This window comes from Carcharodon carcharias, chromosome 2 (assembly GCF_017639515.1).
Source record: "Carcharodon carcharias isolate sCarCar2 chromosome 2, sCarCar2.pri, whole genome shotgun sequence".
Classification (NCBI taxonomy): domain Eukaryota; kingdom Metazoa; phylum Chordata; class Chondrichthyes; order Lamniformes; family Lamnidae; genus Carcharodon; species Carcharodon carcharias.
In genome coordinates this window covers 127754186-127773711 of record NC_054468.1, presented here as the reverse complement: position 1 = coordinate 127773711, position 19526 = coordinate 127754186, and the positions used below count along the sequence as shown (strand labels likewise).

Below are 19526 nucleotides of genomic sequence, written 5' to 3'. Positions count from 1 at the left end.
AGTTTAAGGAGAAATTGTTCAGTGAGAGAACAAGTTCAGCCAGACGGAGGAGAGTAGTGGTGGATGGGGATTGTTCGGGCCTCTGTTCGAGGAAGAAGCGGAGAGCCCTCAGATCAGGCCGGTGGGGGATGGAGGTGTAGAGGGATTGGACGTCCATGGTGAAGAGGAGGCAGTTGAGGCCAGGGAACTGGAAATTGTTGATATGATGTAGGGTGTCAGAGGAATCACGGATGTAGGTGGGAAGGGACTGGACAAGGGGAGAGAGAATGGAGTCAAGATAGCAAGAAATGAGTTCCATGGAGCAGGAACAGGCTGACACGATCGGTCTGCCGGGACGGTCCTGTTTGTGGAATTTGGGTAGGAGGTAGAAGCGGGCCATCCAAGGTTGGGAGACTGTGAGGTTGGAAGCTGTGGAAGGAAGATCTCCAGAGGAGATGAGGTCAGTGACAGTCCTGGAAATAATGGCTTGATGTTCAGTGATGGGGTCATGGTCCAGGGGAAGGTAGGAGGAAGTGTCTGCGAGTTGACGCTCAGCCGCTGTGAGGTTGAAGTCAGTGCGCCAGACAACAGCACCACCCTTGTCAGTGGGTTTGATGACAAAGTCAGGGTCAGACCTGAGAGAACGGAGTGCAGCAAGTTCAGAGAGAGAGGTTAGAGTGGGTGAGAGGAGCAGAGAAATTGAGACGACTGATGTCACTCCGACCGTTCTCAATGAAAAGATCAAGAGCAGCTAAAAATCCAGAGGGAGGGGTCCAGGCGGAGGGAGAATATTGGAGGTGGGTAAAAGGATCCATTGAACGGGGAGAGGACTCCTGCCCAAAGAAGTGAGCACAGAGGCAAAGCCGGCGGAAGAAGAGTTCAGCATCATGCCGAGCCTGAAATTCATTGAGGTGAGGTCGTAAGGGTATGAAACTGAGTCTTTTGCTGAGCACTGAATGTTCAGCATCAGAGAGGGGAAGGTCAGAGGGTATGGTGAATACATGGCTGGGACTGGGATTGGAAGATAGGATGGGGACAGAGGGATGGGGAGGGGTGGAGGGTCCTGGATGGGTGTTGGTGTTGATGAGTTGTTGGAGCTTGCGTTCCTGCGCATCTGAAAGAAAGAGACAAAGTTTCTTGTTGAGGCATCGGATGAGACGAAGAATAAAATGAAACTGGAGGCACATGCAGCTTAGAATTAGGGTGCGTCGGCACTACTGGAGGGAGAGGTCGAGTGTGTTCATATGGTGGCGCATGGCACTGAGTGTGGATCTCAGGATGCGACGAGAACAGCAGTCCGAGGAGCGTTGTATGTCCCGGAGATACCTGTAATCCTGGGTGGGTTCGAAACATGAGGGGTGGAACTTCAGTTGGAATCCACTTGGGGTAAGTTGGAGATGGAGACAGTCACTGAGGAATGAAATATGGCTGTGAAAGCAAGTTTTAGTAAACACCTTGTCAAACACCAGGAGAGAAATGGAAAGCAATGAAGGTGAACAAGGCAAAAGAGATAAGCGGAAAACCTGTCGGAAGGTTGGCTTTGTAACAGGAAACAAAGGGTAATGGTCGATGGATGCCCCTGTGAATGGAAAGTTGTCTCAAGTGGTGTTCCACAGGGCTCAGTGTTGGGACCCTTGCTGTTTGTGTTATATATTTATGATTTGTACGTGAATGTGGGGGGCATGATTGGGAAATTTGCAGATGACACAAAGATTGGCCAAGTAGTGGATAGTGTAGAGGATAGTCATAATCTCCAAAACGATATAGGTGGGTTGGTGGAGTGGGCGGTAAAGCAGCAGATGGATTTTAACATAGAGAAGTGTGAGGTCATACATTTAGGGAGATCAAACAGTTACAGGGATTACAAAATAAATGGGAATATACTAAGAGGCATAGATGAAGTGAGAGATCTTGGCGTACAAATACACAGGTTCCTGAAGGCAGCGGTTCAAGTAGACAAGGTTGTAAAGAAGGCATATGGAATGGTCTCCTTCATTGGCAGAGGTATAGAATATAAAAGTAAGGATATTATGTTGGAATTGTATAAAACACTGGTGAGGCCACAACTGGAGCATTGTGTGCAGTTCTGGTCACCACATTACAGGAAGGACATAATAGCTCTGGAGAGAGTGTAGAGGAGGTTTACAAGAATGTTGCCAGGGTTAGAAAAGTGTACCTACAAGGAGAGATAGGTTGGGGTTATTTTCCTTAGAACAAAGAAGGCTGAGAGGTGACTTGATTGAGGTGTACAAAATTATGAGGGGAATAGATAGAGTGGACAGGATAAAATTGTTTCCCTTGATGGAGAATTCTAGAACTAGCGGACATAGATTCAAGATAAGTGGCAGAAAGTTTAGGGGGACATGCGGAAGAACTTTTTTATGCAGAGGGTAGTGGGTGTCTGGAATTCGCTGCCCAAGTTGGTGGTAGAGGCAGAAACTTTAAACTCTATTAAAAAGTACCTGGATCTGTACCTAAAGTGCTGTAAGTTGCAGGGCTATGGGCCGGGTGCAGGAAGGTGAGATTAGAAAGGGCATCTGGGTATCCTCAGGCTGGCATGGACAAGATGGGCCGAATGGCCTCCTTCTGTGCTGTAGCTTTTCTATGGTTCTAATAAGATCACATTTCATTTTCTAAACCCCAAAGATTTTGGGCCCAACCTGCTCAACCTTTCCTCATTAGACCTCACCTTCGTCCCAGGAATCAACTGAGTGAAACTTCTCTGAAGTGCCTCCAAAGCCAGTAAATCCCTCCTTAAATAAGGGGACCAAAACTGTATGTATTGCTCTAGGTGTGGTCTCACCAATGCCCTGTACAGTTGTAGCAAGACTTTTCTACTCTATCCCCCTTGCAATAGAGATCAACGTTCCATTTGCCTTCCTAATTACTTGTTCTACCTGCATGCTACCTTCTTGTGATTCTGTATGAGGACTCCCAGATCCCTCTGTACTCCAGTATTCTGTGATCTCCTTCCATTTAAATAATATTCTGTTTTTCTATTCTTCCTACCAAAGTGGACAACCTCACATTTTTCCACATTGTGCTCCATCTCCCAGATTTTTGCCCACTCACTATCCATATTGCTTTTCAAACTCTTTGTATCCTCCTCACAACTTGCTTTCCTACTTATTTTTGTATCGTCCCTTCATCCAAGTCATTAATATAGATTGTAAATAGTTGAGGCTCCTGCACTGATCCTTGTGGCACTCTGCTCGTTACAGTTTGCCTTCCTGAAAATGACCCATTTATCCCGACTCTCTGTTTCCTGTTAGTTAGCCCAGCACCCTTGAGCTCACTGCCTTGCATTGTTGGCCGGTTAGACAATTCCTTGATTTTAAAATTCTCCTCCTTGTTTTCAAATCCCTCCATGGCCTTCACCCTCTTTATGGTCTGTAATTCTTTCCAGCAACACAAACTTCCAAGATATTGGAACTCCTGCAATTTTGGCCTCTGGATCAGGGCAACTTGGCAATTTAAATCAGGGGAGCTAGGGATGGGCAATAAATGCTGGCCCAGCCAGTGAAGCCCATATCCTGTGAATTAATTTTTAAAAAAGCATTGGTGGTTGTGCAATCAGTTGCCAAGCTCCTAAACTGTAGTCTCTGATGGAATATAGGAAACATGGTGGCAAATTGGCACAGAAGAAACTATAAACAGGTTAGTGATAGTGACCATCAGTTTTTGCTTCAGGGATAATTACTGGTCAGGCACTGGGAGGACTTCACAACCCTACTTTGAATTGGGCTGTACATTGTTTCACATACACCTGAGAGTCCAGGTGCAATCTTCGTTTGAAGCCTCATCCAAAACTCAACATTGCAGTACTACCTCAGTACTACACTGTATTTATGTGCTCAAGTCTCTGGAGTGGACTTGAATCTACAACCTTCAAGATTCAGAGACAAGAAACCGGCTTACTGAGCCATGGCTGACAAATACTCAGCATTGGGAGCAGGAAAGAGTTAGCTGTGAGAACAATTACTGTAGGCCTGTGGAAAGAGTAACTCAGTCCAGTAGAAGATTAAAATGCAAGTGAACAGCAGGGCAAGGGAACAGGACAGTCAGTTCTGCTCTGGTCCCTGATCCTGCAAACCCATCTCATCCCAGCTATCGGGAGTGACCATTTGGGTAACTTAAAGATCTGCTGATGGTACCCTGGAATTCAGAAGAATATCAGAGCGCTAACAGTACTGAATAAACACTTTTGAACAAGGACTCTTACAGATACTGACCGAGCTGATTGTATGTGGATTGCTCGAAAAGAGCTAGCACATACCCAATAGGCCAAATGGACTCCTGCTGTGTATTTGTAACATTTATTCTATTGATTTCAGACTGTCTTCACTTCCATCTCAATCTGTGTGAATGGTCACTCTGGATGTCAGTCATGCCATTGCACCTCCTCCAGTTGATGTTGCAAACTGTTGCCCCGGGAAACGCTGGTAACAGTGGAGCTGGGCGGGATTGACGCCCGAGGCAAGTGGGCGCTTTCAACCCGGCAGCACCCGAGCTTCCAGGATAGGGTTATTGCTTGGCGCATTCCTCAATGTCCAGCTGCAGAGGGGCGGACTCGGGGTCCCCGGACCCGGAGCTGATCGATGTCAACAGTAATCGTGGATTGCGTTCGCTTGGACGGACGAGCTCCCCAGCAGCCGGCCACCGAGTGCCCGAGGTGAGTGAGCCAAGTGACCTTCATTCAATCCTCCCTCGGGGCTGCAGCCCAGGACTGCATTGTGAGGCAGCCAGGGCAGGTGGGTTTGGGGATATATCACTTGAGAAATGAGAATAGTGACTTTATGTATGGGACACCAGCCCACTTCTTAAGACTGACAGTGCAGACCAGTTAAAATACTTGGTGGGGGTGGGGGCGGGGGAAACAAAACTGTTGTGGCAATTAAATCCTGTGAATTTGTTGTGGTTATGTTGCTTGACAACCAATCCAGAGAACTTGAGTTCAGCTCCCACCATAAGTGACCATGAAGCTGTCCAGCTGTCCTACAACTTGTTGACCATCCTTTAGGAAGAAAGACTTGCATTTATATAGTGCTTTACAGCAATGAAGTACCTTTGAAGTTAGGTCACTGTTGTAATGTAGGAAAAGTGACAGCCAATTTGCACACAGCAAGCACCCACAACAGCAATGTGGTAATGACCAGATAACCTTTTTATCTTGGTGATTGAGGGATAACTGGAGGTAACTCCTCTGCTGTTCTTTGAAATAGTGCCACAGTATCTTTTACATCCACTTGAGCAAGCAGGAAGAGAATTTATATAGCACCTTTCATAGCCTTAGGATGTCCAAAAGTGTTTTTTTTTCAAAAGAATACTTTGTTCATAAAATTTGTAAAGGCATATTACAAAACATTTCAACTTGAAAATGACAGAAAGTGCTATAAAATTTGACTTGTCTCCATATGGTATATTCCATTCCTAGGTGCCGCTATACAATTGTAATTCCCTTGATTATTAACCATATACGTGTCAGATATACAGCCTGAGGGCAAAGCATTTCAAATTGAAAAATTACACAAAGTGCAATAGAATTCAACTTTCCTTCATACAGCCTGTTTCTCTCTGAGATGCCTCGATGCAATTTCAATATTTTTGATATTCACAAAGTGCATTCAATGTTAGGCATACAGCCTCATGGGTTCTACAAATTGTCTAGTCCGTCGGCTGGAAGGCCTTATTCAGTGACCTTTCTCCATTGCGCCTCTGTAGTGGCTGCCCCAAGCTTTAGTGCATCCCTTAGCACATAGTCCTGGAGCAACACTCGGTCAAGGACTACACTTTGCCAAAAGTGTATTGTATCCAATTAAATATTATTTTTGAGTGTAGCTAAGGAAACCTGCTGCCTTTGCTTGGTCAGGCCTATATGTGACTTCAGTCCCACTCAAGTGTGGTTGATTGTAAACTGCCCTCCCTAAGATTGTCCAACCAAGCCACCCTGTTGTGTCAAACAGCTTGAGAAAGTCCACCACCACTGTCTCAAGAATGGGCAATATATGCTGGCCTTGCCGGTGACATCCGCATCCAAAAATGAGAAAAGAAACACAAGTGACCTTGGATTTCTTCAATGCATAGAAACACTGCAATTAAATAGCAATGAGTCAATATGATGTAACAGACTTGGGAAGTCTCACGTAGTTCTTGTTGGAACCACTGGCATTGAAAGGAATAGAACTGGGGACATTTTAGCAATGAGAAAATAGATTAAAAGAGCAGGATTCAATGATAGAAGTCACGAGATTAATCCCTTTGCCATGTACAGGTCAGTGTAGTGTTGGGAATATAGGGAGCTAACTGTGTGGCTGGAGAGTTGCTGTGCAGGTGGAAAAGATTGAGACTCCTAGGACACTGGGAGCAGTTTTAGGATAGGGGAGACCTGTACGGGATGGGGATGGGGTTGGGTACTGGAGAGATGGGGTCCATTTTCTGTTCGGCATGCTGGGGCAGGCCCCGCACTCCAACCCATAAAATGACACGTGGTGCCGTCGGGATGCACACCTGACATCACCGCATGTCATTACGATCTTTCGTTCAGAAGGTGCAAACCGGAGTTGGCTGCGTGCCCGCTGAACTGTCAAAGGCCTGTCAAGGCCATTAATTAGCCACTTAACCAATTTGACCAGGATGCTTGTCCAACCTTAAGGTTGGCGAGCAGGCAAAGAGCCCAGGCAGCCTTCGCATTTTTTATGAAACTTCATCCACGGACGGGATGAGGTTTCATGAAGGGTTTATTAAAATAATAAATATTTTTTAAGCATTTCATAAACACGTCCCAGCTCATGTGACGCTGTCACCTGAGGGGACATGTGTAAATGGTTTTTAACTTTCTTTATTTTAAACTTTGCAACTGAACTTAATCTCCCTGAGGCAGCTCCATGTCGCAGGGAGATTTCTGCTCACATACGTGAAAGAGCATAGGCCCCAACTCTCCCTCTTCCCCCCCACCCGCACAGATAGCGCTGAGTGCTACCAGGCACGCGTCACACTGGGTAGGCCTTAATTGGCGGCATAAAATGGTGGCACGCAGTCGACTGCGAGCGGCGATTGGCTCTGCGCCCACTCCCGACTGGCCAGCCCAACGGGGAGGAAATTCTCCTCATGATGTAAGAGGTTCAGATTTCTTGGACAAAAGTGAGAAGGGCTGACATTGTTAATCGGACCCTCCACTGCAGGCCCAGAACATAAGAATTATATTGGGAATGGTGCAAAATGCTGAATCTCTTTGCAAAAGCAAAACATTGTGGATGCTGGAAAGCTGAGCCAAAAAAAAAGCGGAAGATATCCAGCATGTCTGACAGCACCTGTGGAGAGAGAAACAGCGTTAATGTTTCAGGTCTGTGACCTTTCATCAGAACTGAAACGTCACAGACCTGGAATGTTAATTCTGTTTCTCTCTCCTCAGATGCTGGATCTGTTTGGTTAATGTTAAGGAATAAGAGAAAATTACTGGGGATATATTACAGATTGACATGCTGGACATGAGATAGAAGATTTATAGATAAATTATGAGATTTATAGATAAATTAGGTGAAAAATCCACAATAACTAGGTCTGATATTAAAATTGAAAAAAAGAATGTCAAAATCAAAGGAACTTGATTGAAAAACAGAGAATTCAATGGGGAAGGTTGAGACACTGTGGCATAGATCTTGAAATTGTGCGATAGTGTAAAATGATTGAAGGTTAATCTGGGCCTGTTTCATATCTCTCCCACCCAGTGTTAAAAGAAGCAGGTAGGAAATTGGTGATATGTTAGACACAACCTTCCAAATTCTCTCAATTCAGGAATTTTTGCTTAGCTTGGAAAACTGTTCATGTCAGTCTATTATTTAAGAAGGATAGAAGAGATAAAGTAGAAAATGTATCAATTGTGGAGAAGTTACTGTCATTAGGAACAGACTGAGCATTTGGATAAGTATGAACTGATCAGAAAGAGCCAACATGGATTTGTAAAGGTTAAGTCATGTCTAACAAACATTGCTACATGTTTTGAAGAAGTAACAAACATGGTAGATACAGGAGTGTCTAGAAATGTTACATTTCAGAAGGCATGCAACATGATTACATGTTAATAAAAATGGGAAAATGTTGAAATGGAGGCAACCTATTGGCATGGAGAGGAGGTAGCAGATAAAGAGTAAGAATAATGGGTGGTGGTGGGTTACTGCCCAGTCAGGGAGTCCGCGTTTCTGTGGTAACGTGCACTTTTTACATGCATGTTGTAGTCTGGAGCTATGGGTAGTGATGGTAGAGGCTCCAAAGTTCTCTCCTTCATATGGCTGACCAGGAATTTCTCTCGCTCTTACCACCTGCCAATGCACTGGAAGGATTTACAGGTTGATACTCAACCTGTTGGCCATATAATGAATGCACCTTCCTTGGCCATCATGCCCAGGGGTAGGACCTGAACCTGGAACTTCTGGCTCAGAGACAGGAATGCGACCCACTGCACCACAAGACCTCCCTAATGATAATAGGTACTTACTCTAATTGGCAGGATGTGATAAGTGGTGTCCTTCAGAGGATCTACACCGCAGTCTCAGATTTCCAGTATTCCTTCATCCAAGTCATTTATAAATATAGAGAGCCATATATCTAAGTTTGCTGGTCTCACTAATTTAGATGCTACAGTAAATAGCATTGATAGAAGCAAAATGTTGCAAAGGGACATTGATAGATTAAGTGAGTGGCAAAGCTTTGGCAGTTGCAGTTTAATGTGGAAACGTGTAAGTTCATCAACTGTGGAGATAACACAGATCAGACTATTTTATAAATGGCAGAAATTAGGAATTATATGAGCACAGAGATTTTGAGGTCCAAGCAGAGAAACATGAAAAGGCAGTGGACTGGCACAAAAAATAATTAAACATGCTTAATAGAATGTTGGCCTTTCTTTCAGGAGGGCTGGAATATAATGGAGTAGGCTGGAGTAGAAGGTACATTACACCAATAGAGCTCTGATTAGATTCCAGCGGAATACTGCCTTCACTTTTTAGCACCACACCTCAAGAAGAATATATTAGAGAGAGCATTGAGGAATAATATCAGTGCTAAAGGGTTAAATTATGGGAATTGGTTGTATAGACTATGCTTCTTTTCCCATTAGTATACAAGATTAAGGGGTGTTCTAATTGTTTGGGATGGAGACCGGCCATATTCTCATAAGAAGTGAAGATGGTGCAGCAATAGGTAGAGTTCCTTGGATGAGAAATTCCTTGGATGAATATCAACCTGTCAATCCTTCCAGTGCAAGTGGTGAGAGCGGGAGAAATTCGTGGTCAGCCATGTGATGGAAAGAACATTGAAGCCTCTACATAAGAAAGAGGCATATTTAAAATCTAGGGCTAACTATATGAAAAATATTAAGAAGCTAGGTATGGAAAATATGGAGGAGATGCAAAAAAAGTTTGAAAAGGCTAAAGGGACACATGAAGAAAGACTGGTACATAAAGTGAAACAATAAATTGTTATATAAATACATAACATAATAGTTAAAGGAAGGGTAGTGTGACTTGCCTGCTATATGTGGGGGATAGTTTTAAAAGGAACATATTTTGGCTTGATGGTAGAATGAGTGTTACTTCTTAATCTAGCTCAATTAATTTTCAATATGTGCAGTCGTCTTAGGAATATTAACTAGTTCAACTGGCTGGGCATATTTAATCCTCAACACTATTTCTTTAAGTATATGCAGTTATGTGAGCAGCTATTTGAATAGTCTGCTTGGTTTATAAGGAGGATTCTCATCATTGAACTGGTGAGAGGAATAATGTTCCTTGCAGAATAAACTTGAGAAGTGCAAGATGCATTCAACACTATTTAGAGGGGATTAAATATTTAAGGTAATTGCACCTTAATAAAGTGCAGACTACTTAATGAACATTTGTCTTTACTCCCAAGCTAGCATATAATTACAAGCTTTTATTATAATTTCAATACGAACTAGAGATATTCTGGTGCTATTGCAGGTGAATCAGGAAGGTCCCAGTCCCTTACAAGTGTAGTGTGACCATTCCTTGCATCGTGGTTAGTAGAACAATTACTATTGCTCACAGATCATATTTAGTTCGTTTTTACCATCATAGTTATTGTGATTAAAACATCTCAACTGATTTAATATAAGGTTACGATTGCATTTTGTGATCATGATGCAGGAGTTGATTATTGAACTGTGAAAAGTGCACCTGCCTATCTTTATAACTACCAGATTAATCTTCCAGCTTCAAGAACAACTTAATACAATGAAGCGTCAACTGACTGAGAAGGAAGAGTTAATTGCCACCCTGACTGCCGCAAGGTAAGAATTTAATACTGAGAGGCACATTAAGAGTGTGATTGAGTTTGTGTGCATACCAAGACAACATATAGTTAAAGAGAAAGAAGCAGCAACAACCACCTATGGTGCCTTTAACATAGTAAAATGTTTCAAGACACTTCACAGGAGTTTTACTAAACAAAATTTGAAACTGAGCCCATATGGAAACATTAGAGCAGATGATTAAAAGCTTAATCAAAGAGGTTTTAAGCAGCACCTTAAAGGAGGAAGGAGAGGTAGAGAGACGGAGAGGTTGAGGGAGGGAATTTCGGAGCTCAGCATCTTTTCAGTTGAAGACACCTTACAAACCATGACTGCTGCCATCTAGAAGGACAAGGGCAACATGGGAACACCGCCACCTGGAAGTTCTCCTCCAAGCCACACACCACCCTGACATGGAAATATATTGCTGTCGCTGGATCAAAATCCTGAAACTCCCTTCCTAACAGCACTGTGGGCGCACCTATACCACATGGACTGCAGTGCTTCAAGAAGGCGGCTCACCACCACCTTCTCAAGGGCAATTAGGGATGGGCAATAAAAATGCTGGCCCAGCCAGCGATGCCCACATCCCATGGAAGAACAAAAAAAATTGCTGCCAATGGTGGAACAATTAAGATCAGTGATCCTCAAGAAGCCATAATTGGAGAAGGCAAGATATCTTAGAGGGTTGTAGGGCTGGAAGAGATTACATAGATGGAGAAGGGCGAGACCCGGGAGAGATTTGAAAATGAGGATAGAATTCTAAAATCATGCCATTTCTTAACCATGATCTAATGTAGGTCAGTGAACACAGGAGCAAAGGTGAATGGGACTTCCTGCAAGTTAGGAATTGGATTGCAGAGTTTTTGGATGTCAATTTACAGAGGTTAGAATGCGGGAGGCCAGCCAGGAATGCATAGCAACAGTCAAGTCTAGAGGTGACAAAGACACAAATTAGGGTTTCGGCACAGATGAGTTAGGGCATGGGGCAGAGTCGGGCACTGTTACAGAGGTGGAAAGAGGTAGTCTTAGTGATGCATGGCTATGTGATTGAAAGCTCATCTTGAAATCTGATATGACATCAAGGTTGCAGACGGTCTGGCTCAGCCTCAGATACTGAGGGTTGGATTCAGTGGCTAGGGGCAGAGTTTGTGATGGGAACAAAAGACAATAGCTTCAGTTTTCCCAGTTTTTAGTTGAGGAAATTTCTGCTCATCTAATACAGGATGTCAGACAAGCAGTCTGACAATTTAGAGAAAATGGAGAGGTTGAAAGAGATGGTGGTGAGGTGGAGCTCGGTGTTATCAGTACACCTGTGGAAATTGATGCTGTGTTTTCAGATGACGTTATCGAGGGCAGCTTGTAGATGAGAAATAGGAGGAGGCCAAGGATAGATCCTTGAGGGGAGCAGAGTGACAGTGCAGGAACAGCAAGATGGATGTAGGTGAGTGCAGTCCCACTCAGCTGGACGATAGTGGAGAGGCATTGAAGCAGGATGGTGTGGCCAACTATGTCACAGGGTGGAGAGAGATCGAGAAGGACAAGAAGGCATAGTTTGCCTTTTCTACAGTCACATAAAATGCCATTTGTGAATTTCACAAGAGCCATTTCACTGCTGTGCCAGAGACAGTAACCGGATTGGAGCGACTCAAATATTGGAGTTCCAGGAAAGGTGGACACAGATTTGGGAGTCAATAGTATGTTCAAGAACTTTGGAGAAGAAAGAGAGGTTGGGGATGGGGTGGTAGTTTGCAAGGACGGAGGGTTAGTGTTGGTTTCTTGGGGAGAGGGATGATGACGGCAGATTTGAAGGAGAGTGGGGCATCACCTGAAGAGAGAGAACTGTTAACAATGTTGGGTAACATGGGGACCAGGAAGGGAAATTAGATGGTCAGCAGTTCAGTGGGAACAGCGTTGAGGGAGCAGGAAGTGGATATCATCGACAAGATGAGATCAGAGAAGGTATGAGTTTGTGTTGTGTGTGCCTGCATGCCATTGTAATGTAAAGGTGCTCAGCAGAGAAAGGGTTAACGTGGGACTGGAGAATAGCACTGCCCATGGTATGATGTATAGAGTCACATGGTAATAGATTTGGAGAACAATCAGAAGGAACCTGCATGGTAGCAGCACCATGCTTGGCAGTAACTGGGACCTGTACATAGTTAAGTATTATCAATACATGGTTCATGTTTAAACATACAAGTCTCAAGATCTCATCAATGAGACACCAAATGAACCCATAGCATAACAGGGTGATTGGATGGAAGGTAGCGAAAGATGCAAGTTCAGGGGTAGGCCAGGAGGGAGCCTTAGAGGAAGTTTGGCCCAGAAAGGGAGGCGGCAGGGGCAGCTAAATAGATGGTCTCAAACTTAATTACAACAAAATCCATGAGCTTCCTTGTATTTGTTGTTGGAGGTAAGGGTGGAGAAGAAAGGGGAGAGGGGTTTAAAAAGACAGTTTCCAGTAGAGAAAAGAAGATGAGGTTATCTTTCCATGGTGATCCGAACAGTTTCAGCAGAAAAAGGAAGTTTTGTACCTATATAGGGTCTTTCACAACCTCAGGTTATGCCAAATTGCTTTACAATCACCGAAGTACTTTTGCAATGTAGTCACTGCCTTAATGTATGAAATGCAGCCAATTTGCACACAGCAAAATCTCACAAATGGCAATGTAATGATGACCAGATATCCTGTTCTGGCGAAGTTGGCTGAGTGATAAATATTGGCCAGAACACTGGGGAGCGCTCTCCTGCACCTTTCCAAATAATGCCTTGGTATCTTTCATATCCACCTGAGAGGACAAGGGACGGTAGGGATGCGGCGGGGGGGGCAGATAAAATATATCGGGTGGCTAGCCCAGCGCCTTCCTGCCCATCCCAAGCTGACCCAAATAATACGCTAGGTGGGTGGGTGCTGGAATTGGCAGCCCGCCTGCCATATTTAAATGAATAATTGATGGTCAATTAGGCTTGTTAGCAAGTCTATTGATTGGGATAATACGCCTCCCAGTTGGCATGGCCCAGATGAAAAATGGCAGGAAAAAAGGGATGCACCTCTTTCAGGGGGTGCCCTGTGTTCATTGGGGGCAGCTCCCCCCACCCCACAAAAGATGTCACTCCCCCACCCTTGCTTCCTCGCCGCCTACCCTCCAAAACCGAGTCCCACTCCCCACCATCCCCAAGCCCCCCAGCCTGGGCTGTTGGATCCCTCCCTGCCCTAACAACCCGGCACTTCCGTTTCTGGGGCAGCCATCATTCCCCTTTGTGCTCCTTCCCAGCAGCGCCCGCTACTGAGCTCCGTCACTGCCGGGACTGCTGGAGCTGCTGGCTGATCTGATTGCCCAGCAGCTCTCAAGGGTGGGATTTCCTCCCACTGAGGGGCAGAAGTCCCACTCTCAGCTAGTTTAGCAAACCACCCCCCCCCCCCCCCCCCCCCCCCCCCCCCCACCCACCACCACCACCACCACCACCGCCACCGCCACCACCACTACCATCATGTATGGCTGCAGGATGCGCTTCTTTACGGCATGTCAGCTGCCAGCCAGCTTTTTCTCCAGGGGCCCAAGCAGTCCCGGGTAAAATGCAGCCCTGTGATTTCTGCAGATCAAAAAAAAAGTTTCGGAAATGCATTTTGCGAGCACTATTTTAATATTTGCATGACCCCAGGATTGGAGTGAGGAGATCATATTTCTGCAGTCATAGTGTCACGATGACAGTGAGCTGGTTTCACAGGAGAGCTTGTTTCTCTCCAAACGACATGAGATGTGCCGAAAGAGCCTGCATTTTCCAGCACCACGTTTCAAAGTGTTTAACAGATTGTAGTGTGGAGCAATAGAAATGCAATTTGTTGTTGTTATAGTTACTTTTGAAAAGCACTCCCTGTTGCTGTGTAAATAAACAGCAACCAACTGCACAAAGCAAAATCCCACAATCAGCGCCTGAAGTGAATGGCCTGTTAATCTGTTTTTGGTGGCATAAATTGAGGGCGAACTCCCTCGTCTTATTCAGATCATGTCATTGGATCTTTTACATCCACTTGGATGGGCAAATTGGATCTCAGTTTAACATCATATCTGAAATACAGCACTCCCCCAATATTACACTGAAATGTGCATAAGTCTGGAGTGGAGCTCGAACTTAAACCCTTCGACTCAGATGCAGGAATGATCCAATCTGACACTTAAAACAATATAATTGATAATACGTCTGTTATAAACTTAATACTTCATGGAGATGTGTGTGATATGCAGTTCTTGTTTGCTCATTAGGTTGGTTTTTGAGTGTCTGATTAAATATTTGATTTTTCCACCATAGTATATACAAAATATATTTCAAGTAAATATTTTTATGCAGTGGATCTAGTATGATACTCTGCTTTGCAAAGCTGTAGTCAATCTTTGGAGTGATATGTTGGACCAGTATCTGGGATCTATTGTGCAATTTTCTACATCCATGGGGACGATTATCCATATTAGTATTTGCTTTAAAGAAATAAAAACCACAGCATACAACAAAAAAATTGCAGCAGAATTATTACAAACATTAAGTCTGCACTATTGAATTCAACATCACAGACCATTTTCATAAGCACACCCCAAATCCCCTATGAACAGGAGTTTACCTTTATTGCTGAAGAACTATTTTTGTGATATATGACCTGAGAGCTATAACATATCCTGCATGTGTATTTTTCTCAAAGGTGGTCTGATTGGCAGTTTAGTGAGACAAGGCCAGTTGGTGGTTTTGTTTTGGGGGGTGGTGATGGCTAGCCAAACCCACAACCTTCAACGCCTGGAATAACAAGGGCAGCAGGATTGTGTAATATGTTTTGTTGTTTTCTGTTTCACAGGAAGGATTACAGAGTCTGAATTTTTTTTAAAATCCTCATTGTTGGGATGTGGGCAGGGCTGGCATTTATTGCTCCCCCCCCCTTAGTTTTTCTTGAGAAGGTCGTGGTGTGTCTTTGACTTGTGCAAGAAATAAGCAGCTTCTTGATTTTACGATGACCATGTGTCACCAGTGTATTCATCAGTTCTGCCTTTCGGAAGGTTAGGAACATAGGAGCAGGAGTGGGCCATTCTGCCCATCAAGCCTGCTCTGTCATCTAATTAGATCATGGTTGATCATCTACCTCAGTGCCACTTTCCTACACTATCTCCCTTGACATCATTAGTCTCCAGAAATCTATCACTTTCTGTCTTGAACATGCTCAATGATTGAGTTTCCACAGCCCTCTGGGGTAGAGAATTCACCACCTACTGAGTGAAGAAATTCCTCTTCAACTCAGTCTTAAATGGCCTGCCCCTTATTCTGAGACTGTGTCACCTGGTTCTAGACTCACCAGCCAGGGGAAACATCTTTCCTGCATCGACCCTGTGGAGAGCAGTTTCAATGGTCAGTCCAGGAAGCCTATTAGCATGCCAGTCCCCTCTTTATCCCAGAGACCCAAGCCTCCAAGTTGGAGACGTATGCATGAAGACAATGTTGGGCAACTCTGGTATCCAAACCTTGTAGCAAGAGGGTCTGAATTTTGCATCTTTGAGTCAGGCTAGTGTACACTCAGACACTGAGTCGCGAAATGAAGCTCCTGATCACGATGGTTCAGACTCTGGCTACAAGAGAGATCAACAGTAAATTGAGAGAATGACAAGGATAGAAACAATATTTATAACAAGCTCCAAGACCAAAGAAATAAAATTCTCAAAAGGGACTGTTTGATATTCTGCTCTCATACCTCATGGAGCGGGCTCCCCTCTCCTTAGCTCCTGTGCCATGACAGGCCTTGTGTGGTATGCTCAATTTTTTTTTAGACAGCATCTTGAAGATTTCATAACGTCCACAATGGATATACTTCCACTCATTCATTTTTTAAGTCTTTTTAAAAAAAATAGTTTTGTAGCAAGTACTGTGTTTCTTTTAATCTCTAAGTTGACATCAGTTCAATATCCAGGCTCTGTACCCGATAGTTAATGTGTATTCACATATGCTTTTTTCCTTCTCTTACTGCAGGAGTTGGAGCAGGTTGGAAGCTCAAAAGGTGAGTGTTTTGGGTGAAAGCTGCAATCGGTGATATGAGCTGGTCTTTTAACATAGCACGTTTGTGTGACCATACTCTTCCTACTATTTTAGCAGAGATTTTAACTCCTTCAAAAGAAGCTAGTTAACACCCGATTAAATAATGCACAGGGGAATGTTGTAGGGACACCTCAATACCAATAACTGTAACTCTTAGGGTAATGATTATAAGATGCTTAGAAAACTGATCTTGAGCCCCACTTACACTATTCCTAACTGCATGTGTTTTTTGTAGTTGATTCACAAAGAATTTCCAGCCAAGAGACAGACCACAAGAACACAAGAAATAAGAGCAGGAGTAGACCATACGGCCCTTTGAGCCTTCTCCACCATTCAATATGATCGTGGCTGACCATTCAGCTCAACTGGTCTATGCCACACAAAATTCCTCCCAACTTCCCCATCTATCTTTCTCAGCATAACTTTCTGTTCTTTTCTCCCTGATGTATTTATCTAGCTTCCTCTCAAATGCCTCAATGCTATTCACCTCAACAACTCCATGTGGTAGTAAGTTTCACACTGTCACCATTGTGTATGTAAAGAGGAAATTCCCTATTGGATTTGATTTATAGAGTCATAGAGTTATGCAGCACAGAAACAGGCCCTTTGGCCCATCGTGCCGGCCATCAAGCACCTATCTTTTCTAATTCCATTTTCCACCACTTGGCCCGTAGCCCTGTATGCTATGGCGATTATTAGAAAATATGTTATATTTATTACCCCTAGGGCTGAATTTTACAGGGTGGGGGTGTATTCTCATCTCCGTTTCCCCCACCCTGTTATAAAGCGACTGACATAAAAAAAAGGGCTGCCCCGCAGCAATAACACACTGCCAATAGCCTAAGCAAGTAGAGAGTGAGACTTCTGCCCTCAGTGAGAGGAAGTCCCGCCCTTGAGAACTGGCACTAACCTGATTTGGCCAGCAGCTCTCATAGAGTCATAAAGGTCTACAGCACAGAAAAAGGCCCTTTGGCCCATTGAGTCTGCGCCAGTCAAACAAGTACCTAACTATTCTAATCCTATTTTCCAGCACTAGGCCCATAGCCTTGTATGCCATGGGCATCGCAAGTGCACATCCAAATACTTCTTAAACGTTATGAGGGTTTCTGCCTCTATCAACCTTTCAGGCAGTGAGTTCCAGATTCCCACTACCCTCTGGGTGAAAAAATTCTTCCTCACATCCCCTCTAAACCTTCTGTCTCTTACCTCAAATCTATGCCCTCTGGTTATTGATCCCTCCGCCAAGAGGAAAAGTTCCTTCCTGTCTACCCTATCTATGCCCCTCATAATTTTATACACCTCAATCATGTCCCCCCTCAAACTCCTTTGCTCCAGGGAAAATAACCCCAGTCTATCCAATCTCTCCTCATAACTAAAACTCTCCAGCCCAGGTAACATCCTGGTAGATCTCCTCGGCACTCTTTCTAGTGCAATCACATCCTTCCTATAATGCGGATTCCAGAATTGGACGCAATACTCTAGCTGTGGCCTAACCAGCTTTTTGTACAGTTCCAGCATAACCTCCCTGCTCTTATATTCTATGCCTCGGCTAATAAAAGCAAGTATCCCATATGCCTTCTTAACCACCTATCTACCTGTCCCGCTACTTTAAGGGATCGGTGGACATGCACACCAAGGTCCCTCTGATCCTCGGTGCTACCCAGGGTCCTACCATTCATCGTGTGTTCCCGTGCCTTGTTTGTCCTGCCAAAGTGCATCACCTCACACATATCCGAATTAAATTCCATTTGCCACTGAACAGCCCATCTGACCAGCCCGTCTATATCCTCCTGTAATCTAAAGCTATCCTCCTCACTATTTACCACCCCATCAATTTTCGTGTCATCTGCGAACTTACTGATCAACCCTCCTATATTCAAGACTAAATCGTTTATATATGCCACAAAAATCAAGGGACCCAACACCAATCCCTGTGGAACCCCACTGGACACAGGCACCCAGTCACAAAAACACCCCTCAACCATCATCCTTTGCTTCCTGCCACTCAGCCAATTCTGGATCCAATTTGCCAAATTGCTTTGGATCCCATGGGCTCTTAACTTCGTTATCGGTCTCCCATGCGGGACCTTATCAAAAGCCTTGCTGAAGTCCAAGTAGACTACGCCAAATGCATCAATCTCAGTCCCAGCAGCGCCAGAACTCAGTGGTTGCTGCTACTGGGACTGCAAGCAGGCCCACGATGAAGAGCAATGGATCTCAGAGGACCTTGATTCAGATAAGTCCTGGGCTTTTAGGGCGAGAAAGGATTGGGGAGCCTAGGAGGGGGTTGGGATGGGGGAAGGGATTTTGGAGGCCAGCCAGGGACATATGAACATACGAATTAGGAGCAGGATTAGGCCATTTGGCCCCTTGAGCCTGCTCTGCCATTCAATAAGATCATGGCTGATCTGAATGTAACCTCAACCCCACATTCCTGCTCACCCCCGATAACCTTTCACCCCCTTGTTAATCAAGAATCTATCTAGCTCTGCCTTTTCGAAGACTCTTATTCCACTGCCTTTTGAGGAAGAGAGTTCCAAAGACTCAATCCTCCGAGAGAAGAAAAATTCTCCTCATCTTTGTCTTAAATGAGCGACCCCTTATTTTTAAACAGGGAGGCACAAAGGATGGGGGGGGGGCATGCCCCCATTACACAAATGACACCCCTGACTAATGTGCCCACCTTCCCGTTTTTTTGACAAGGTTATTTAAAAAACAGCCTTCTGAATGTCACCTGCCTGCCCATGCCAACTGTATTATGGCATGAACAGCATAATATTCGGGTCAGTTGGCTTGTCAACAAGCTCAATTGTCCATTAATTCTTTATTTAAAAATGGTGAGTGGGCTGCCAATTCTGGTGTCCACTTGCCTACCATATTACGGGGACAGGTCAGGGGTGGGCTCGAAGGTGGTGGACAACTGCAGCCCCCCCTCCACATTATATACTCCCCCAACCCCCGTGCTGAAAACATGCCCACTGGGGGTCAGGGTTAGGGGGGGGTTATAAGATCCAGTCCCTAGTTTAGACTCCCCCACAGGCAGAAACATCACATCAATGTTTACATTATCAAACCTCCTTCATAATTTTAATGACTCCATCTGGTCACCTCTCTTAACTTTTTCTGGAGAAAAGACTGCCAGCCTGTTCAGTTTTTCCTGATAGCA

The 19526-nt window shown here is 44.5% G+C and overlaps 1 protein-coding gene across 1 annotated transcript in view; it reads left to right on the top strand.

Annotated features, from left to right (window-relative positions):
- The first annotated feature begins 4577 nt into the window (after positions 1–4577).
- Positions 4578–19526, top strand: part of ccdc170 (coiled-coil domain containing 170) — a 79630-nt gene continuing 64681 nt past the window's right edge. The window contains exons 1-3 of the mRNA XM_041206659.1: positions 4578–4651; positions 10196–10285; positions 16295–16322. Of these exons, the coding sequence (XP_041062593.1) occupies positions 4578–4651; positions 10196–10285; positions 16295–16322 (192 nt within the window). The remainder of the gene's footprint in view (positions 4652–10195; positions 10286–16294; positions 16323–19526) is intronic.